Source organism: Oncorhynchus mykiss, chromosome 13 (assembly GCF_057628025.1).
Source record: "Oncorhynchus mykiss isolate SJ-2025 chromosome 13, ASM5762802v1, whole genome shotgun sequence".
Lineage (NCBI taxonomy): Eukaryota > Metazoa > Chordata > Actinopteri > Salmoniformes > Salmonidae > Oncorhynchus > Oncorhynchus mykiss.
In genome coordinates this window covers 70,345,556-70,367,234 of record NC_143034.1, presented here as the reverse complement: position 1 = coordinate 70,367,234, position 21,679 = coordinate 70,345,556, and the positions used below count along the sequence as shown (strand labels likewise).

The window sequence follows — 21,679 nt, the reverse complement described above, 5'->3', positions numbered from 1 at the left end:
ATCCAGGGACCGACCAGGAAAGACCCTGCTTGGCTTCATAGGCAAGCCAGCGGCGGGATGCACGGTGGTATGCTCATGGTACTAATTGGGTTTTCATAGGCTATGGGTTCTGGACAAACTGGTTAAGTAGTGAAATATGAAGCTCTGCTCTACTGCTTTGGTTAAAAGGGCATATTAGCTTTCAGATGTTGCTAGTTGTTTGTTTTAATGAAATGCTGACTGTTCCAAAACCACTAAGGATCAATGTATTTTGCCCCACGTGGACCTTATCCATACTGTGACCATGATCATTAAAAATGTGGGTTGGTGATTCTGGGTAAGGGCCGATACAGCTTAACATGTAGTTCTTCACACCTGTGTGGACTTGGGCAGAGCCAGATTTTTTTGGAACAATGTGCGCTCTCTGGTTCATGCAGAAATGTTTTTGTTCTCTTCCCATTTGTGGTGAAAGCAAAGAAGAATCACGTTGAAAACATCAGAAAATGGCACTGTTGGCTAATTTGAAAGAACACCAAATGCATAAGTCAAACTGCCACACTACGCCACCCCAGGTTTATACAAGAGCATGGGGTGCTCTGCCTAACACACATATGGGTTGTTAAAGTTTGGGTTGAGTGGCAAAATAAATAAGTCTATAACAGTTTACATGTTTTATTTCTCCTTCACCATTAGTATAAAACCTTAATCATTCGAGATTCTCTATTTTTAGCCTGGTTAAAGTGAAGGAGAACACAGCTAATATACAATAAACAAAACAAATTAAAAACAGGTTCATGTGTAGGTTTGACGGAATCACGAATTACACATTTATTTAACATATCAACACATCACATCAAACAGAACCGCTCCGTTTTTACATTGTGTCCTAAAAACAGATTTTCACCAAGTAAGCAGCTTAATTTACCCTGGGTAAGGGGTATATTGTGCCACGATACGTTTTTTTTAACAAGCTATGTTTTCAAAACTGTAATATTTACATTAATTATGATTATTTCCATGGATACACATCATCCTGAAAAATATGCAAATATATTTGTTAGAAAGAATACTATGTTTCCCTTGATGGGGTGATGCTGAATGCAAAAAAACGTTGCTTGACTTACCCCACTCTCCTCTACAATAGGAAATAGACATTTACTAATAAAAGAGAGAGCACAGGTCTAACTGTAGTCAGATTAGCGGGGAATTGATTGACCTCTGTCCATGGTGCTGAAACTCCACTATAGCAGTCATTTGCTTGTCTGGTTGTTTAGCGCAGCATGCATGGGATATTCACCAGTGAACACAATTAGCGGGTTATTAGCTAATGAATTCCATTTTCACTAGGCTATAATATCCTCAAAATATCTTACCAGTCGGCCAACAGTGCTTCATGGGCCTACATTAAAACTATGCTACATACAAAAAATAGTTTGGACTTTGAGAGAACTTTGAGTTGATGAATTTGCAACAAATACAACAAGAAACAATTAGATTCCTGTGTATATTTTAGATGGTGTATGATAATTGGTGGCTGTGATTGCTGTGATCTCTTTGGCCAGTGTAATTCCCTACCTCTAATACAGCATGTTTATCTGACTGGTTGTCCTTGGGAAAGCTGTCTTGTGGATTATTTTATGACTTTACAAGAGTAGAGACATTGTACCCCCTACTGGCTGTAAAATGAAACTCAACCATCCCTCACCTCTTTTCTCTCTCTCTCTCTCTCTCTCTCTCTCTCTCTCTCTCTCTGTCTCTTTCTCTCTCTCTCTCTCTCTCTCTCTCTCTGTCTCTTTCTCTCTCTCTCTCTCTCTCTCTCTCTCTCATCCTTTCTTTCTCTCTCCTCTAACCCTGTGACTTTTCTGTGTCTCTGAAGGTGGATTTGAAGATCTTTCACTACAAGGTTCACCTGTCAGAAGAGGTGTCAAGGGCAAACATAAAATTCAAACCCTGTCACACCTACCTGGTAAAACCGCTGCTGTGACACACACACACACACTGAAACACACTCACCTCTGTATCCCACTGATATCACCACATATTTTCAATGTGGATAATTGGGTAGTATTGGGTTGAGACGTTAATCAATGCGATTACCCACTCAAAAAGACAGCTCAAAATGGGTTGAATTTCCAATGTTGTATCACTGCTTTCAACCATCTAAAAGCACAACAAAATTCCAATGGAAAAACAATGTCTGATTTTTGGTTTAGTTGTCACCCAAATATCTATCACTGTGCTTTCAACCATTTAAAACCACAGCAAAGTTCAAATGGGAATACAATGATATTGTGTTTATTTATACAACAGATTAATGTGTTATCACTGTGCTTCATTTATTAGCAGAACCAAATGACCTGGATTGCAGTTGAAATGAGATTAAAGGTGCACGTGATCAATGCCATTTGACATTTCAACAGATTTTTTTTCACATTTGTGAAGATCTCCACAAACCTTCAACGACCTACTTACTGTATGTATGCTATCTTCAACCGGCACGCTTTATATGATTACATAAGAAGAAATGTATGGTTACAATAACTATGGGTGTGTTACTCATTTAAGGTTTATTGTTACATTAGTTTGGAAGATAGCCTTAACTTTAGGCTCTTTACTGTATTACAAAAGTATTATTGAATTGTGTTTGGTTGGCAAGGCAACCACATATCAACATATGAAGGAGATGTGTCTACTGCTTGGATAGTTCCATCTGAGCCACTAATAGCATTCTTTAACTTTTATTGTTGGTTGAGTTGGAGACGTTAATCCAACGTGTCATTTGTTAACTTGTCGAAAAGTGAATAGGCTATTTATAACAACAAATAAAAATAGGCTATTCATTGTATTTCAAAAGTGATATTGAGTTTGGTTGAAGGAGATTTATCTTCTGCTTGGATAGTTTCATCTGTTAAAACTGTAAATGCACTTTAAACTAGCAAGCACACACATTTTCATAAGACATTTACTATTTTCCACATTTTATTTGGTACTATTTTTCCTTTGGAATAGAAGCGTTGCGCGATGCGTTTTACGTAAATAATCACGGACTATTAATTGTTATATGTTGTGAGTCACATCATTTCGACTAAAGCAAGATCACAAGCCTCATTTTGTAACTAAATCAAGATCACAAGCCTCATTTTCAAATTAGACTGAGCAGACTGCATGGAGCTAATTCAGCGGGGTAGCGCGCTAAATCATCAGCCTACTGGATACTTCTGACAACACTGGCAGTTGTTTTTGGAAGCAGTTCACTACAGTAACTTTAACGTACTGTTGTCGTGCATACTGTTATTCAGAATCATGGGTTTTTTCTTTCTTTTTAGGAGACTGTAGGCAAACTCCTGTCAAGCTTCTTCAAGGACGAGAAAACTAAAGGCGAGTTGCTAGCTAGCGGAGTTGTTTAATGTAACTATCCTGGAAAGGAGTTGGACCTGATCATGTTTAGTCAAATGAAGCAGCAGTTGTAGGCTGTTAACTAAGTCATCGCCATTTGACCTTTTGTTTCTTTGTTTTTCTCAAGTCGGTGCCGATGCTGTCCTCCTTATGGCAGAGATGCTACATGTGTTTGTTCAAGGTAAGTTCAAACGATTGATTGTTGCTGTAATGTACATGGAAATCAATGGAGGTGTTTATACAGGCTGAGATTATGGTGTTTATATAACTTCAATAGGAGATGAAGATATCAGGGCCAGGATTCGTAAAGCATCTTAGAGTAGGAATACTGATCAAGGATCAGATGTGTCCCCCTATCCATATAATCGTATTCATTATGATCTAAAATGCTGAATGCAAAACAGTGCCTAGATCAGCAGTCTTTACTCCGAGTTGCTTTAGGAATACAGACCCTGACTCTTTGTTTCTCAGAAGCTGCACAAAGAACGATAAAACAGGCTGAGGCAGAGGACTGTGACAGAATGGACATAGAACATTTTGAGAAGATCCTGCCTCAACTGGTGTGTAAATATTCCCATGAATTCTATGAAATATCCTCTCCTATTATTGTCAAGGAATGACAGTATAAGAATCAACAGTCATAACATATTTCATTTCTTCCCCAGCTGTTGGATTTTTAGTATGACTTCAGGCCAGAAGGTGGAGCCAGAGAGCCATCCAGTCCTCAATTCAGAATTCGAGAGATTGACCAACTCTTGGAGGACAATGGAAGTAAAGAAAAAGGCTTCTGTTTTGTTTGTAAACATAAAGAAGCACTTTATTTACTTCTATTGTCCTCCAAGAGTTTCTAGATCTACTTCTTAATTCATGCACCTTGGTTGGAGAGAGGGAGGGATCCCTTCCACCGGTCCTACATTCAGCCCATGTAGGATATTATATTGTAATTAGTCCTTTATTTGAGTTACATTGCACACGGTCTCTAATGAACTCTGTACATTTTGCTCTGTGGTTTTGCCTCAGTTTGTTATTTGAAATCATTTGAAACCATTGCTAACTAATAAAAGTTGTTGCGTGCTTTTTTTATTTATTACATCAGTCTGCGACAACTATTTTCTTGGGGGAAACATGTATTGTAAACCTAAAAGCACTTTATTGTAATCAGTTGTGTGATAGGAATTCACACCTAGTACTCCAGCAGCATTGGGGGAGGATCTGGTGTTTGACAATAAAACATATACGGTGACCTGTTTGGGACATCACTTTGGATTTGAAATTATACAATGGTTACGGTACAGACGGCCTGCTTTAATGGACACGGTGCAGACGGGCCTCTTTAATGGTCACGGTGCAGACGGGCCTCTTTAATGGTCACGGTGCAGACGGGCCTCTTTAATGGTCACGGTGCAGACGGGCCTCTTTAATGGTCAAGGTGCAGACGGGCCTCTTTAATGTTCAAGGTGCAGACGGGCCTCTTTAATGTTCAAGGTGCAGACGGGCCTCTTTAATGGTCAAGGTGCAGACGGGCCGCTTTAATGGTCAAGGTGCAGACGGGCCTCTTTAATGTTCAAGGTGCAGACGGGCCTCTTTAATGGTCAAGGTGCAGACGGGCCGCTTTAATGGTCAAGGTGCAGACGGGCCTCTTTAATGGTCAAGGTGCAGACGGGCCTCTTTAATGTTCAAGGTGCAGACGGGCCTCTTTAATGGTCAAGGTGCAGACGGGCCTCTTTAATGGTCAAGTTGCAGACGGGCCTCTTTAATGGTCAAGGTGCAGCCGGGCCTCTTTAATTTGAGTATTTTCATTCATGTCAGGTGAACCGCTTTGAAATGACAGTGGTTTTTGTACATAGGTCCCCCTTTTGTAGGGGAGCAAAAGCTTGTGACTAACTTGTTGGATGCATTTGTTGTTAGTTTTGGTTGTTTCAGATTAATTTTCTTGCCCATTTAGAAGTGAATGGTAAACAATGTATTATGTCAATTTGGAGTCCCTTTAATTGTAAATAAGAATAGAATGTTTCTTAACACTTTTATGGATCGACCATGATTATGCATGGTCCTTAATGAATCGTGAGTAATGAGGTTAAAGTGCAGACTGTCAGCTTTCATTTGAGGGTATTTTCCACATTAATGTGGATGATACCATGATTACGGATAGTCCTGAATTAATCATGAATAATGAGTGAGAAAGCTGCACAAATATCATACCCCGCCCCAGAAATGCTAACAATAATAATATGACACCGTTACAATAATGGCAGGTTAGCATTTCTGGGGCGGGGTATGATATTTGTGCAGCTTTCTCACTCATTATTCATGATTAATTCAGGACTATCCGTAATCATGGTATCATCCACATTAATGAGGAAAATACCCTCAAATGAAAGCTGACAGTCTGCACTTTAACCTCATCATTTAAAATTCAGAGTGCTGGAGTACAAAGCCCAAACAACAATAATTACGGAGTGCACCGAATATGTTTATACATATTTAATACAATAGAAACAGAAACCAGGGGCCATGTTCAGGACTAAGAAACATCACAGAACATTTAGAAACTCTGCGGAACAGATATGATTGTCTTATGCATTAAGGTCATTGTTTGTACATTGCCTATCAATTGATTCAGATGATCTTAGCTCTAAAGATCTTTATGTTTTTGGGAACTTTCACCCCAGAAAGTTTTGCATAAATGAATACACCCCAGTGGTGCAGTCCTCTTCTATACAGCACCACCACACTACAGCCCACCTGTGTCTGGCTCTGCAACAACAGGTGGTTGCAGCATGCTCTCTGGCTGGCTTCACCCCCCCCCCCCCCCATCAAAGGCTCCTGGAGCAGTTGGAAGCAATTAGAGTAATAAGGGGAGCAGCCAGGCCCTTGGATGATGACAAGTGGCAGGAAAAAAGGAGTACCCCCCTCCGGACACTTTGAAGTTCCCTTCTGCTGTCCTGCGATGTTTAGTTAGGAGGGGAGGGGAGGAATGGGACTTCGAGGTACAGGCCAGGGGAAAGTTGAATGGAGTGTGCGTGCATGAGTGTGTTTTTGTCTCTCTGTGTGTGTGTCAGCCAAACCATTGCAGAGACCACACGCATAGATCTTCCATTTGAAAAGAAGAAGCAAAACAGAAGGAATTGGAACATGGCCCACAGGGGAAGAGCAGGGTGTAATTGTGATGGTAAATAAATTAGGCGTGGGGGGTGGGGGGCTGGGTTATTTTACCTTGAGAGAGTCTGATGACTGGGTTATTCTAACCTGAGAGAGCCTGATGACTGTGGGTTATTCTAACCTGAGAGCCTGATGACTGTGGGTTATTCTAACCTGAGAGAGCCTGATGACTGGGTTATTCTAACCTGAGAGAGCCTGATGACTGGGTTATTCTAACCTGAGAGAGCTTTCTATGGTGCCATTTGGGACAGGCCCTAGCCAACATGGTTTCCCTGTGAGTCAGCATAGCTGTACAGCACCTCACACTTTATTTGTGGAGCTGATGAATGACTCACTGGGCTTACAACTGCTGCTAACATATACAGCTGGATGTAAAGTGGGGGGATTTGAGTCATAGCTAGCCTTGCTGGGTGCTCAGGGATACAACACCTGGCATTTGACCTGTAGTGTCTTAGCTCTTATTACTTATTTATATAATAAGAAAGACTGAATACCAGGACTTGAACTGGAGCTTCACATTTACTAAAACGAGTTAGTACCAGAATAACAGAACAACACTGCGCATTACCAAGGGTGCTCCATTCTTAAAGGGGGCATCAGTAATTAACAGAACATAACATGACCCAGCCCCTTTTAGGTAGTGAATTAGATCTAGACAATTCCATGTCCAGCACTGCACATTTATGGAACCATTTTTACTTCGCAACCTAAAAGTGATGTGTTTATTGAGTGTATGTCTGCAGTGCACCACACAGCAGAGACTAAACTAAACTATGAAAAGGGTCAGCCACACCCATTTTGGTAGGTATAGGTGACAATTCTCCTTAAGTGCAGGTGTCCAACTCATTCCATGGAAGGCAGTGTCTGTTGGTTTTCACTCCTTCCTTGTACCTGATTGATTAGTCAAAGGAAAAAATCCACCCAAACCACTTATTCCTTTAATTGCAAAAATTTCTGCAAACCTTTTAGAATATTTTTTTATTTATTTCACCTTTATTTAACCAGGTAGGCTAGTTGAGAACACCTTTATTTAACCAGGTAGGCCAGTTGAGAACACCTTTATTTAACCAGGTAGGCTAGTTGAGAACACCTTTATTTAACCAGGTAGGCTAGTTGAGAACACCTTTATTTAACCAGGTAGGCTAGTTGAGAACACCTTTATTTAACCAGGTAGGCTAGTTGAGAACACCTTTATTTAACCAGGTAGGCCAGTTGAGAACAAGTTCTCATTTACAACTGCGACCTGGCCAAGATAAAACAAAGCAGTGCGACACAAACAACAACACAGAGTTACACATGGGATAAACAAACGTACAGTCAATAACACAATAGAAAAAAATAAAGTCTATATAATGTGTGCAAATGAGGAGTAAGGCAATAAATATGCCATCGTAGCGAAGTAATTACAATTGAGCAGATTAACACTGGAGTGTGCAAGTAGAAATAGTGGTGTGCAAAAGAGCAGAAAAGTAAATAAAAATAATATGGGGATGAGGTAGGTAGATTGGATGGGCTATTTACAGCTGTAGCGAACGGTTAGTTGCTCAGATAGCTGATGTTTAAAGTTAGTGAGGGAAATATAAGTCTTCAGCTTCAGCAATTTTTGCAATTTGTTTCCCCTGGCAGCAGAGAACTGGAAAGAAAGGCGGCCAAAGAAGGTGTTGGCTTTGGGGATAACCAGTGAGATATACCTGCTGGAGTGCGTGCTACGGGTGGGTGTTGTTATCATGACCAGTGAGGTGAAATAAGGCAGTGCTTTGCCTAGCAAAGACTCATAGATGACCTGGAGCCAGTGGGTCTGGTGACGAATATGTAGCGAGGGCCAGCCGACGAGAGCATACAGGTTGCAGTGGTGGGTAGTATATGGAGTTTTGGTGACAAAACGGAGGGCACTGTGATAGACTGCATCCAGTTTGCTGAGTAGGGTGTTGGAGGCTATTTTGTAAATGACATCGCCGAAGTCGAGGATCAGTAGGATAGTAAGTTTTACGAGGGTATGTTTGGTGGCATGAGTGAAAGAGGCGTTTGTTGTGAAATAGAATGACGATTCTAGATTTAATTTTGGATTGGAGATGTTTAATATGAGCCTGGAAGGAGAGTATTCAGTCTAGCCAGACACCTAGGTATTTGTAGTTGTCCACATATTATTTAAGTCAGAACCATCCAGATTAGTGATGCTAGTCAGGGGGGTGGGTGCGGGCGGCGAACGGTTGAAAAGCATACATTGAGTTTTACTAGCGTTTAAGAGGAGTTGGAGGCCACGGAAGGAGTGTTGTATGGCATTGAAGCTCGTTTGGATGTTTGTTAAAACCTTTTTGGGATAGGTGGGGAGCTAACGAAATTTAAAATACAAAAATCGTAATATTAAACATTCATGAAAATATCAGTGTCTTATATTGTTTAAAAGCTTAATTTCTTGTCAATCCAGCCGTTTTGTCAGATTTCAAAAAGGCTCTACGGCAAAAGCACACCATGCGATTATCTGAGGACAGAGCCCCGCGTACAAAAGCATTAAAAACATTTTCCAAACAAGCAGAGGTGTCACAAAAGTCAGAAATAGCGAAAAAATAAATCACTTACCTTTGAAGATCTTCCTCTGTTTGCAATCCCAAGGGTCCCAGCTACATAACAAATGGTCATTTTGTTCGATAAAGTCCTTCTTTATATCCCCAAAAAGTAAGTTAAGTTGGTGCGCTTGATTCATTATCCATCTGTTCCCCTCATTCAAAATACATACATAGGAATCCCAAAAGTTACCAATAAACTTCATCCAAACAAGTCAAACAACGTTTCTAATCAATCCTCAGGTACTCTAATATGTAAATAAACGATCAAATTTAAGATGGAGAATAGTATGTTCATTACCGGAGATAAATAGCGAAGAGCGCGCCCTCATCCACGGACGCCACAAGACTACAGTCAAAATGAAAGCCACATAGAAAAACTACAAATTCTAGCTCATTTAAAAAAAAAACAAGCCTGAAAGTCTTTCTAAAGACTGTTGACATCTAGTGGAAGCCCTAGGAACTGCAATCTGGGAGGTATTCCTTTGATTTTCTATCCAATACCATTACATGCATATCCTAGCTTCTGGGCCTGAGTAACAGGCAGTTTACTTTGGGCACCTCAGTCACCTGAACTTCCGAATACTGCCCCCTATCCCGAATAAGTTTTTAACACAGTGTCCAAAGAAGGGCCAGATGTATACAGAATGGTGTCGTCTGCGTAGAGGTGGATCAGGGAAATCAACCGCAGCAAGAGCGACATCGTTGATATATACAGAGAAAAGAGTCGGCCCGATAATTGAACCCTGTGGTACCCCCATAGAGACTGCCAGAGGTCTGGGCAACAGGCCCTCTGATTTGACACACTGAACTCTGTCTGAGAAGTAGCTGGTGAACCAGGCGAGGCAGTCATTTTAGAAACCAAGGCTGTTGAGTATGCCGATAAGAATACAGTGATTTACAGAGTCGAAAGCCTTGGCCAGGTTGATGAAGACGGCTGCACAGTACTGTCTTTTATCGGTGGCGGTTATGATATCGTTTAGTACCTTGAGCGTGGCTGAGGTGCACCCGTGACCAGCTCGGAAACCGGATTGCACAGTGGAGAAGGTACGGTGGGATTTGAAATGGTCAGTGATCTGTTTATTAACTTGGCATTCAAAAACTTTAGAAAGGCAGGGCAGGATGGATATAGTTCTGTAACAGTTTGGGTCTAGAGTGTCACCCCCTTTGAAGAGGGGGATGACCACGGCAGCTTTCTAATCTTTAGGGATCTCGGACGATACGAAAGAGAAGTTGAACAAATTGGTAATAGTAGATGCAACAATGGCGGCAGATCATTTTAGAAAGAGAGGGTCCAGATTGTCTAGCCCAGCTGATTTGTACGGGTCCAGGTTTTGTAGCTCTTTCAGAACATCTGCTATCTGGATTTGGGTGAAGGAGAAGCTGGGGAGGCTTGGGCAGGTGGCTGCAGGGCTGCGGAGTTGTTGGCCTTTTTTGGGCTAGCCAGGAGGAAAGCATGGCCAGCCGTAAATAAATGCTTATTGAAATTCTCGTGGATTTATTGATGGTGACAGTGTTTCCTAGCCTCAGTGCAGTGGGCAGCTGGGATGAGGTGCTCTTATTCTCCATGGACTTTACAGTGTCCCAAAACTTTTTGGAAGTAGAGCTACAAGTTGCAAATTTCTGTTTGAAAAAGATAGCCTTTGCTTTCCTGACTGACTGTGTGTATTGGTTCCTAACTTCCCTGAAAAGTTGCGTATCGCTGGGACTATTCGATGCGAGTGTAGTCCGCCACAGGATGTTTTTGTGCTGGTAGAGGGAAGTCAGGTCTGGAGTGAACCAAGGGCTATATCTGTTCTTAGTTCTACATTTTTTGAAAGGGGCATGCTTATTTAAGATGGTAAGGAAATTACATTTAAAGAACGACCAGGCATCCTCGACTGACGGGATGAGGTCAATATACTTCCAGAATACCCGGGCCAGGTCGATTAGAAAGGCCTGCTCGCAGAAGTGTTTTAGGGAGCGTTTGACAGTGATGAGGGGTGGTCGTTTGACTGTGGACCCATAGCAGACGCAGGCAATGAGGCAGTGATCGCTGAGATCCTAATTGAAAACATCGAAGGTGTATTTGGAAGGCAAGTTGGTCAGGATAATATCTATGAGGGTTCCCATGTTCACGGATTTAGGGTTGTATCTGGTGGGTTCCTTGATAATTTGTGTGAGATTGAGGGCATCTAGCTTAGATTGTAGGACTGCCGGGGTATTAAGCATATCCCAGTTTAGGTCATCTAACAGAACGAACTCTGAAGATAGATGGGGGGCAATCAATTCACATATGGTGTCCCGGGCACAGCTGGGAGCTGAGGGGGGTCTATAACAGGCGGAAACAGTGAGAGACTTATTTCAGGAGAGATTCATTTTTAAAATTAGAACCTCGAACTGTTTGGGCATAAACCTGGAAAGTATCACAGAACTTTGCAGGCTATCTCTGCAGTATATTGCAACTCCTCCCCCTTTGGCAGTTCTATCTTGACGGAAAATGTTGTAGTTGGGGATGGAACTCTCAGAATTTTTGGTGGCCTTCCTAATCCAGGATTCAGACACGGAAAGGACATCAGGGTTGGAGGAATGTGCTAAAGCAGTGAGTAAAACAAACTTAGGGAGGAGGCTTCTGATGTTAACATGCATGAAGCCAAGGCTTTTTGGGTTACAGAAGTCAACAAATGAGAGTGCATGGGGACACGCAGGGTCTGGGTTTACCTCCACATCCTCCGAGGAACAAAGGAGGAGTAGGATGAGGGCACGGCTAAAGGCTATCAAAACTGGTCATCTAGTGCATTGGGGACAGAGAATAAAAGGAGTAGATTTCTGGGCGTGGTAGGATAGATTCCGGGCATAATGTACAGACAGGGGTGTGGGTACAGTGGAGGTAAGCCCAGGCATTGAGTGACGATAAGAGAGATTGCATCTCTGGATGCACTAGTCAAGCTGGGTGAGGTCACCACATGTGTGGGAGGTGGGACAAAGGAGGTATCTGGGGCATGTTGAGTGGGACTAGGGGCTCCGCAGTAAACTAAAGCAATGATAACTATCTTAAACCACAGTATACATGGCATATTGACATTTGAGAGACATGAAGCGAGGCATAAGGCAATCACAGGTGTTGATTGGGAGAGCTAGCTAAGACAATGGGTAAGACAACAACAGCTAATCAGTTAAGACAACAACAACAGGTAAAATGGCGATCAATGGGCAGAGAGGGTCAGTTAACTACACACAGGACCTGAGTTCGAGGCTGGGGCCAACAGATAAACAAAAAATAAACAAAATAGAGTACCGTGATTAATGAACAGTCCAGCAGGCATCAGCTATGTAGCCAAGTGATCATAGGTTCAAGTGAACAGCAATAGATGAAACAGGGAAGCTGTTAGGTAGTCGTTGTTACGCTAGCAAGCAGGAGACACGGCGTTCAAAGTTAGCAGGGCCGGGGCTAGTAGAAGCGTCTGCTCCGACGTCCGGCAAAGGCCGGTTGAGGGCACAACGGAGGGAGTTACGCCGGCAGACGCTGGGAGTAACTCTATAGCCACTCGGAATAAGGCTGTAACGTAACAAAATGTGGGAAAAGTCAAGGGATCTGAGTACTTTCCCAATGCACTGCATATGTAAAACTATTGATTTAGTTTCCTAATGTGTAAGTAACTGAACAATTTCAAAGTATTGCATTACAATTGCCACAAAGATACTGTAACGTCAATTCACAATGTGTGTATTATATGAGAAGACATGATTCCACAGAGACAGTTAACTTTACAGTTCCCTTTGTTATAATGATTGTGCCTACTGTCCAGAGATGTTTGAGATGCGTAAACATTAACTCTAGTCAACCTCCAAAACGGAGTACTATTGCAAATCTCCACTGAAGTGCTCTTGGAAGATCTCTGTAATGGTAGTGAAGTAGTGGCGCTACCCCACCACTTTTCTCCTTCTGCATCTTAGTGGAACTAATGACATCTGAAGGCAGCATTACTGAACATCTGAAAGCAGTTAGGACCAGACTGGGGAGGATCGTGGAAGAGAGTAATGAGTTGAAGGTTTTCTAGATCGTACATTAAAGGCTAGGGAGTGTCGACAGCCCATGTATGTATCCCAAATGGCACCCTTTCCTCCACAGTGCACTACTGGACCCTGGTCAAAAGTAGTGCACTACGTAGGGAATAAGGTGGGGCCATTTGAGACACAGCCCATTCCAGACTCATTGGAGAAGCTCCGGAGCAAGGAGGCTTTTACCAGGAGACACACACTGAACCGTCTCCAATCCCGATGACTGGTCTTGGACACACGTGGGATAAAGGCCCTGCTCGTGGCTGTGGCTATTAGTGTGATGGTGGTCGTCATGATCTGTACTGACGTTATGGAAGCAGCAGTAGCCATGCCTGGCCTCTCCTCGAGCTCTGTTCTCTACAGAAACAAGTAGCGAAAGAGAAAGAGAGACAGAGAGAGATATATATATTAAGTGAGATAACGTCAGACTGCTATGTTTGAAGGCCTCTTCTCCGGCCCAAGAGGGGCCTTTAAAGACAGGAATTTCAATAAGCTTTTTTCCAGAATAACGTACTCAAAATCCAATATCTATGATAATAACAAAATAAATATTATAGCGAAAGTGGGGTAGCCCGACCAAGATACAAACCCAGGTTCAGCAACTGTCAACTCAACACCTTAGCTGTCACGCCAAGATATCCGAGCCTCTTGATGAGGTTGTTAGGCATTGGGTTGAGGTCGCTACAATATGTTGTCCTTTGTATCATTAAGGTAGGGTTGATGTCATTTATTAAGTTATTAAAAAAAACAAAAAAAAACTTTATTTAACTAGGCAAGTGAGTTAAGAACAATGACAATGACAGCCTACCCTGGCCAAACCCGGGCGACGCTGGGCCAATTGTGCCCTATGTGACTCCCAATCATGGCCGTATATGATGCAGCCTGAATTCAAATCAGGTACTGCAGTGACACCTCTTGCACTGAGAAGCAGTGTCATTCATTAAGGTAGGGTTGATGTCTTTCATTAGGGTAATGTTGATGTCTTTCATTAGGGTAATGTTGATGTCGTTCAGTAAGGTAGATTTGATGTCATTCATTAAGGTACTGTTGATGTCATTCATTAAGGTACTGTTGATGTCATTCAGTAAGGTAGAGTTGATGTCATTCATTAAGGTAGGGTTGATGTCGTTCATTAAGGTACTGTTGATGTCTTTCATTAGGGTAATGTTGATGTCGTTCAGTAAGGTAGATTTGATGTCATTCATTAAGGTACTGTTTATGTCATTCAGTAAGGTAGGGTTGATGTCATTCATTAAGGTAGGGTTGATGTTGTTCATTAAGGTACTGTTGCTGTCGTCCATTAAGGTACTGTTGATGTCATTCATTAAGGTACTGTTGATGTCATTCATTAGGGTAATGTTGATTTCGTTCAGTAAGGCAGGGTTGATGTCATTCATTAAGGTACTGTTGATGTCATTCAGTAAGGTAGGGTTGATGTCATTCATTAAGGTACTGTTGATGTCATTCATTAAGGTAGGTATGATGTCATTCATTAAGGTACTGTTGATGTCATTCATTAAGGTAGGGTTGATGTCGTTCATTAAGGTACTGTTGATGTCATTCATTAAGGTACTGTTGATGTCATTCATTAAGGTACTGTTAATGTCATTCAGTAAGGTAGGTATGATGTCATTCATTAAGGTATTGCTGATGTCATTCATTAAGGAAGGGTTGATGTCATTCATTAAGGAGGAGTTGATGTCATTCATTAAGGAGGGGTTGATGTCATTCATTAAGGAAGGGTTGATGTCATTCATTAAGGTACTGTTGATGTCATTCAGTAAGGTAGGTATGATGTCATTCATTAAGGTATTGCTGATGTCATTCATTAAGGAAGGGTTGATGTCATTCATTAAGGAGGGGTTGATGTCATTCATTAAGGAGGGGTTGATGTCATTCATTAAGGAGGGGTTGATGTCATTCATTAAGGAAGGGTTGATGTCATTCATTAAGGAAGGGTTGATGTCATTCAGTAAGTTAGGGTTGATGTAATTCATTAAGGGAGGGTTGATGTCATTCATTAAGGAAGGGTTGATGTCATTCATTAAGGTAGGGTTGATGTAATTCATTAAGGTAGGGTTGATATTGTTTCAACAGAGTCAGAAATTACAGTGGTTGAGGTCACTACAATATGTTGTCCTTCGTATCATTAAGGTAGTCATTCTGACTGTGTTAAAAGGGTTGAGGTCAGTAATGAGAAACTTGGAAAGTTCTTCTGATGTGTGATGCTGTATGTTCTGGTTCTGAGTTAAGGTTGTCTCCTTCATATTCATTGTGATGTACTCTAATGCTTGGACTGCTAGTCTTCTCTTGTCTTACCTGAAAGGAAACAAACAAAACAGAATCTTCACTGTAACCAAGGTTTGACACACACACACACACACACACACACACACACACACACACACACACACACACACACACACACACACACACACACACAGTAGCACTCTGTAAACAACAGAAAATAAAAACACATTGAGAGAATAATGGTAACACCCTATGCCAGCATGCACAAATCTATGATTATCAACGACAGGTGCCGTTGGTGATAATAGTGGTGGTGACAGTGGGTGATGGAGTTGGGCCTTGGCTGATGTCGCTTTTTTTAGGGTGGAGTGAGTCTGGACCTCAGCATCAATCTGTGTTGTCCCTTTGAGGTCAGGATCATGTCAGTTTTTAGGGTGGAGTGAGTCTGGACGTCAGCATCACTTTATTGTCCCTTTGAGGGTACGTCAGGATCATGTCAGCTTGTACTACCCCCCCCCCCCCCCCCCCCCCACCACCCCCCGATTTCCATCGTTCTGTTTGAGCCCACGATGACTCAGCCTCCCAATATTCTGTCTTCACTCCTCCAACTATTTTCTTCTCAGGCCCAGACTATAAGTTTGAGCTACAGTTATACACCCTGCAGGATTCTGTCTCAGACTGTTTGGCCTGCTGTAACAGTACTGTAGCTGAACAACTGGATGTACCACATACAGTTTAGGAGGCACATAAAACATGGAGTATTTCTCCATTTCAAAATATTAACACTATCTGATAGGTCACTTCATAGTGTGTAGGATTTCCATAAACACTAGCAATACATGCTAACAGTCAATCACAAATCATGAAGACTTACAAACACATATGCTACTCACAAACATGAACAACACTGTATAACAAACTTCATACATACTGTACACAGTCGCATGGACGTGTGTATGTTTGTGTATGGCCCTAACATCCTCTAGCTTGTATGTCTCGAGGAGAGAGGGTGTACCCTAACCCTAGTGTTGAGGAGAGAGGGTGTACCCTAACCCTAGTGTTGAGGAGACAGGGTGTACCCTAACCCTAGTGTTGAGGAGAGAGGGTGTACCCTACCCTAGTGTTGAGGAGAGAGGGTGTACCCTAACCCTAGTGTTGAGGAGACAGGGTGTACCCTAACCCTAGTGTTGGGAAGAGGGGGTGTACCCTAACCCTAGTGTTGAGGAGAGGGGGTGTACCCTACCCTACTGTTGAGGGGAGAGAGGGTGTACCCTACCCTAGTGTTGAGGAGAGAGGGTGTACCCTAACCCTAGCGTGTGTGCACTGAATGTAAATACCCAGACGGTGTGCTCTGCCTGCAGTTTCCACGGCCGTGACACAAACACAGTGGGAGGTTCCAGGGGCCCCGGACGGAGCCTCTCTGAAGGGCCCTCGTTAGGGAGCCACTGGGCCCACTGGGTGGTTCTGATTAGAACATACCTGGCAGTTTGAGCTACTTGGGCTGGGACGGCCTGGGATCACTCCTAACTGGTTTTGGCGCTTTGCTGTTAGGCCTGGGCCGGGATGGGCTGCTGCTGTGCCCTCCCTATTGGCTGGGGTTTTGGACGACGCAGGGGGCGGAAAGGACTCTTCCGGAACCAGTGAGGTGGATGATGGGGTCAGCGACCTTGGCATGCAGCAGAGGAGGGAAAGAGGGGAGCAGAAGGAGGAGGGATGCACAATTAGGTGGAGGACTGGGGCTATTTCGGGAGCCATGGATTCTATCGTAGACACTGCACATACACTGTACTGCGAACTGACACACACACACACACACACACACACACACACACACACACACACACACACACACACACACACACACACAGTACTGTGGCCTGCATGGCCAGGGTACAGGTCGACGATAACAAGAGTAAATCCACTTACATAACACACATGGTGCACAAACTGAATGGCAGCAGACCATTCAATTAATGTCGGGAAGCCTCCCTCTAATAATAAAGTGCTGCTTTGTCTAAAATGACGTCACAAGGGGTGTGGGGGGGAGATCAAGTCGTACTCCAAACGAGCTTATTGGCCCTGCGGGACCAGAGGTCAGCAGATCAACCTATTTTTAGGAACGATCAAAGGGCCTAAAATAAAAATAGTGCTGCACGGGCCCTCTGGGTACCTGTCTATCAGGCTTACAGCGAGCTGGGAATATGAGCAGGGGAAACGTTTGATGATATTTCAAAAGGAGCAAGTAATGACCGAAATGTCTTTAGCTGCCAGGGGGGCGGACACAGTGTGATGTTTGGCCTTTGGCTAGGCTGCGGAGAGGATTGGCATCCACAGGTGTCATGGTTATCCCCTGCGCGTGGCTGCTGTTCACTGGACCAGTGAGTGAAGGACTAGTCTAAGGGCTACTACTATGGTAACATATTGGGGATCTACTGTCCCAATAATGTGGGATGGTGCAGCTCAATTCTCCATTGTTCCACCTCCTCATCTCTCCACCACTGTAGAGGAGACCGTAAATAACTGATTCTGAACCTCTTGTGTTGTTGGACAGAAATTTTCACTCAGGTTTGTTTGGCGCATTACGAATTCTGTGAATTCTGTGAAAAGTCCAGCAGATTGGTGAATGGGAGCAGATCTCACACTTGCTTCCACTGACATAATGGAATTTGGCTTTGGCTAGCAGTGGCAACAGAGACTAGGGCTAAACACAACTTTAAATAGGTAAATACATCTGAGAATTTTCACTCTTCAGTTACTTTTCAAGATCGTAAGATGTTGTCCGGCCCAATTCACATGAGGCAGACAAGCCCACAGACAGAATTCATTAATTTTGTATCATACACTTCACAAAGTTATCACCAATCTGCTGGACTAAGATAAGTATATTCACAGAATTCGTAATGCGCCAAACAAACCTGAGTGAAAATATCTGTCCAACAACACAAGAGGTTCAGAATCAGTTCTTTACAGTTCCTCTACAGTGGTGGAGAGATGAGGGGGTGGAACAATGGAGTATTGAGGGGGGTGAGGGGGTGGAGAGATAAGGGGGGATGAGGGGTTGGAGAGGTGCCAGGGGGTGGAGAGATGAGGATGGATGAGGGGGTGGAGAGGTGAGGAGGATGAGAGGTGAGGGGGGGTGGAGAGGTGATGAGGGATGAGAGGTTGGAGAGGTGGAGAGATGAGGGGGTGGAGAGACGAGAGGATGGAGAGGTACTTTTAAAAAATACATATATATTTTACCTTTATTTAACTAGGCAAGTCAGTTAAGAACAAATTCTTATTTTCAATGACGGCCTAGGAACAGTGGGTTAACTTCCTGTTCAGGGGCAGAACGACAGATTTGTACCTTGTCAGCTTGGGGATTTGAACTTGCAACCTTCCGGTTACTAGTCCAACGCTCTAACCACTAGGCCACCCTGCCACCCCGCCACCCCAGGGGGATGAGGTGGAGAGACGAGGGGGAGGGGTGAAGAGGTGGAGAGATGAGGGTGGTGGTTAACTGAGGGAGATACAGTAAGGGGGTGGAGAGGTCAGGGGGAGATGAGGGGGGTGGAGAGGTCAGGGGGAGATAAGGGAGTGGAGAGATGAGGGAGAGGTGAAGGGTTGGAGAGGTGGGGGGGGTGGAGAGGTGATGGGGTCCCAATAATGTGGGATGGTGCAGCTACAGTTTAAAGGTGAGGGGGAGATGAGGGGGGTGGAGAGGTGAGGGGGTTTCAAAGTGGAGAGCTGACGGGGGGGTGAAGGGGGTGGAGAGGTGAGGGGGACTTGGGAGGGGGCACCGGAACTCTAGATTAGCCCTGGTGGTGAGTCATTAGGACAGCTTTCATGTGGACAAGGAGGGCTGATGTGAGATTGCAGGAGAGGTCAGAGAGCAGGGGTTTAAGGGTCAGAGGTCACACCATAGTGTTGTGGTGGTGTCATTCAGGGTTTCCTGTGTGGTGAGTTCTACAAATGCACTGCAGTAATCCCACTGTGTCGTGTGTTCAAAGAAGGAACAGAACGAGCGTCTATGTAATCAATCAAATTTAATCAAATGTATTTATAATGCCCTTTTTACATTAGCCGATGTCACAAAGTGCTATACAGAAACCCAGACTAAAACCCCAAACAGCAAGCAATGCAGATGAGGAAGCACGGTGGGAACCTAGGAACCTAGGAAGAAACCTAGAGAGGAACCAGGCTCTGAGGGGTGGCCAGTCCTCTTCTGCTGGTCATCTATGATCTTGTTCATTATGATATAAAAAGCCAAACTGATCCTAGATCAGCACTCCTACACTGAGATGTCTTGTGAATATGAACCCTAGTCTGAGCACTCCACCTGTCAGAGACTCCGGGACCAGGGTAGTGGTCAGTAGGGAGGACACATTTTGAGAAACATTTTCCATCACTGGTTCATTTGAACCAATCATGATTGGGTGAAGATGGTTCTTAAAGTGGGGGCGGGGCTTTCAAACAATGATTTCAAGCAGAATGTTGTTTTTGGAAGGGGGTGGGGGGATAAGCTTTGGCTGTTAGTTTCCGTTTAGGTGGGTCCAGACTTTGCTAGTTGCATAAGTATGTTTCTCTCAACCTCTCCTCCCAGAATCTAATTGAGCGTCTGATGAGATTACGCAACATGTTTGTTCTGGGTTTTCCCAGATTATTCATGACTGGTTGTCTATCTGCACCTTCGGATCCTCCTGAACATCCAAACTATCAGACATGCAGATATAGGCCTTATAATAAAGTTAGGACATCACTGGATGTATTGTGTAGATGTGGTCAGGTTATTTTCCATATACGTAACATATCCTGACAGGAACTAATGTCTCAGCATTGGGTGACGATTTGCATGTCAGCACAGACACGGTGCTTTGAAGAAAAGGATATGCAAAACAACCCGGCTCCTTTTTCGCTCTAGCACAGTCACACACAGTACAGTCACACACAGTATCTGCGCATGTGCACGGGTTTGCCTCACACTGTTCACAGCTTGGTAGCCAGGGCACCAAAACAGTGGAGAAGTTGAGCCTCACGCTTCAATGCTCTCAGTTGTTGCAGAAAATGACGCTCTATGTTGTTTACTTTCTGCATCTACGTCATATCGCTGAGTCTACCTTTAATGCATGAACACATTGCACGATCATCACCTGTATGTATCACCATGTGTATTTAGTTATTTATTTTTATTTAACCTTTATTTAACTAGGCAAGTCAGTTAAAAACTTCTTAGGGCTGAAATCCCGTTAACGGGATCGATAGTACAACAGCCAGTGAAAGTGCAGGGCGCCAAATTCAAAACAACAGAAATCTCATAATTAACATTTCTCAAACATACATGTATCTTATACAATTTTAAAGGTAATCTTGTTGTTAATCCCAGCACAGTGTCCGATTTCAGATAGGCTTTACAGCGAAAGCACCACAAACGATTATGTTAGTTCAGAGCCAAGTCACAAAAAAACACAGCCCGTTTTCCAGCCAAAGAGTGGAGTCACAAAAGCAGAAATAGAGATAGAATGAATCACTAACCTTTGATGATCTTCATCAGATGACACTCATAGGACTTCATGTTACACAATACATGTATGTTTTGTTCGGTAAAATTCATATTTATATTAAAAAAAATTGCAGTATACATTGGGCGAGTTATGTTCAGTAGTTCCAAAAACATCTGGTCAATTTGCAGAGAGCCACATCAATTTACACAAATACTCATCATAAATGTTGATGAAAATTCAAGTGTTATACATGGAATTAAAGATATACCTCTCCTTAATGCAACTACTGTGTCAGATTTCAAAAACGTTTTACGGAAAAAGCAAACCATGCTATAATCTGAGAACGGCGCTCAGAGAACAAATACATATATCCGCCATGTTGGAGTCAACAGAAGTCAGAAATAACATTATAAATATTCACTTACCTTTGATGATCTTCATCAGCATGTACTCCCAGGAATCCCAGTTCCACAATAAATGTTTGATTTTTACATTTGATAATGTCCATCATTTATGTCCAAATAGCTACTTTTGTTAGAGCGTTTGGTAAACAAATCAAAACTTGTCAAACAATGTATGGAATCAATCTTTAGGATATTTTTTAGCATAAATCTTCAATAATATTCCAACCGGAGAATTCCTTTGTCTTCAGAAAATCAAAGAGGGAGATAGATACCTCTCATGTGAAATGCGCATGACCAGCTCGTGACTGCTGCCAGACCTCGGAAGCCTTAGGAAGTTGAAGATTACCAATATCCCACTGTAACTTGATTTTTTTTTTCTTCAACTTCTTAAGGCTTCCGCTAG

General features: G+C 43.0%; 1 protein-coding gene across 1 annotated transcript; it reads left to right on the top strand.

Moving 5' to 3' along the window:
* Positions 1-57: 57 nt before the first annotated feature.
* On the top strand, positions 58-4,465 carry cenpx (centromere protein X). The gene is made up of 6 exons (XM_090194371.1): positions 58-78; positions 1,856-1,945; positions 3,306-3,357; positions 3,503-3,556; positions 3,847-3,935; positions 4,041-4,465. Exons 1-6 carry the CDS (start codon positions 58-60, stop codon positions 4,053-4,055), a joined length of 321 nt encoding a protein of 106 aa, XP_090050497.1. The 3' UTR covers positions 4,056-4,465.
* Positions 4,466-21,679: the final 17,214 nt, after the last annotated feature.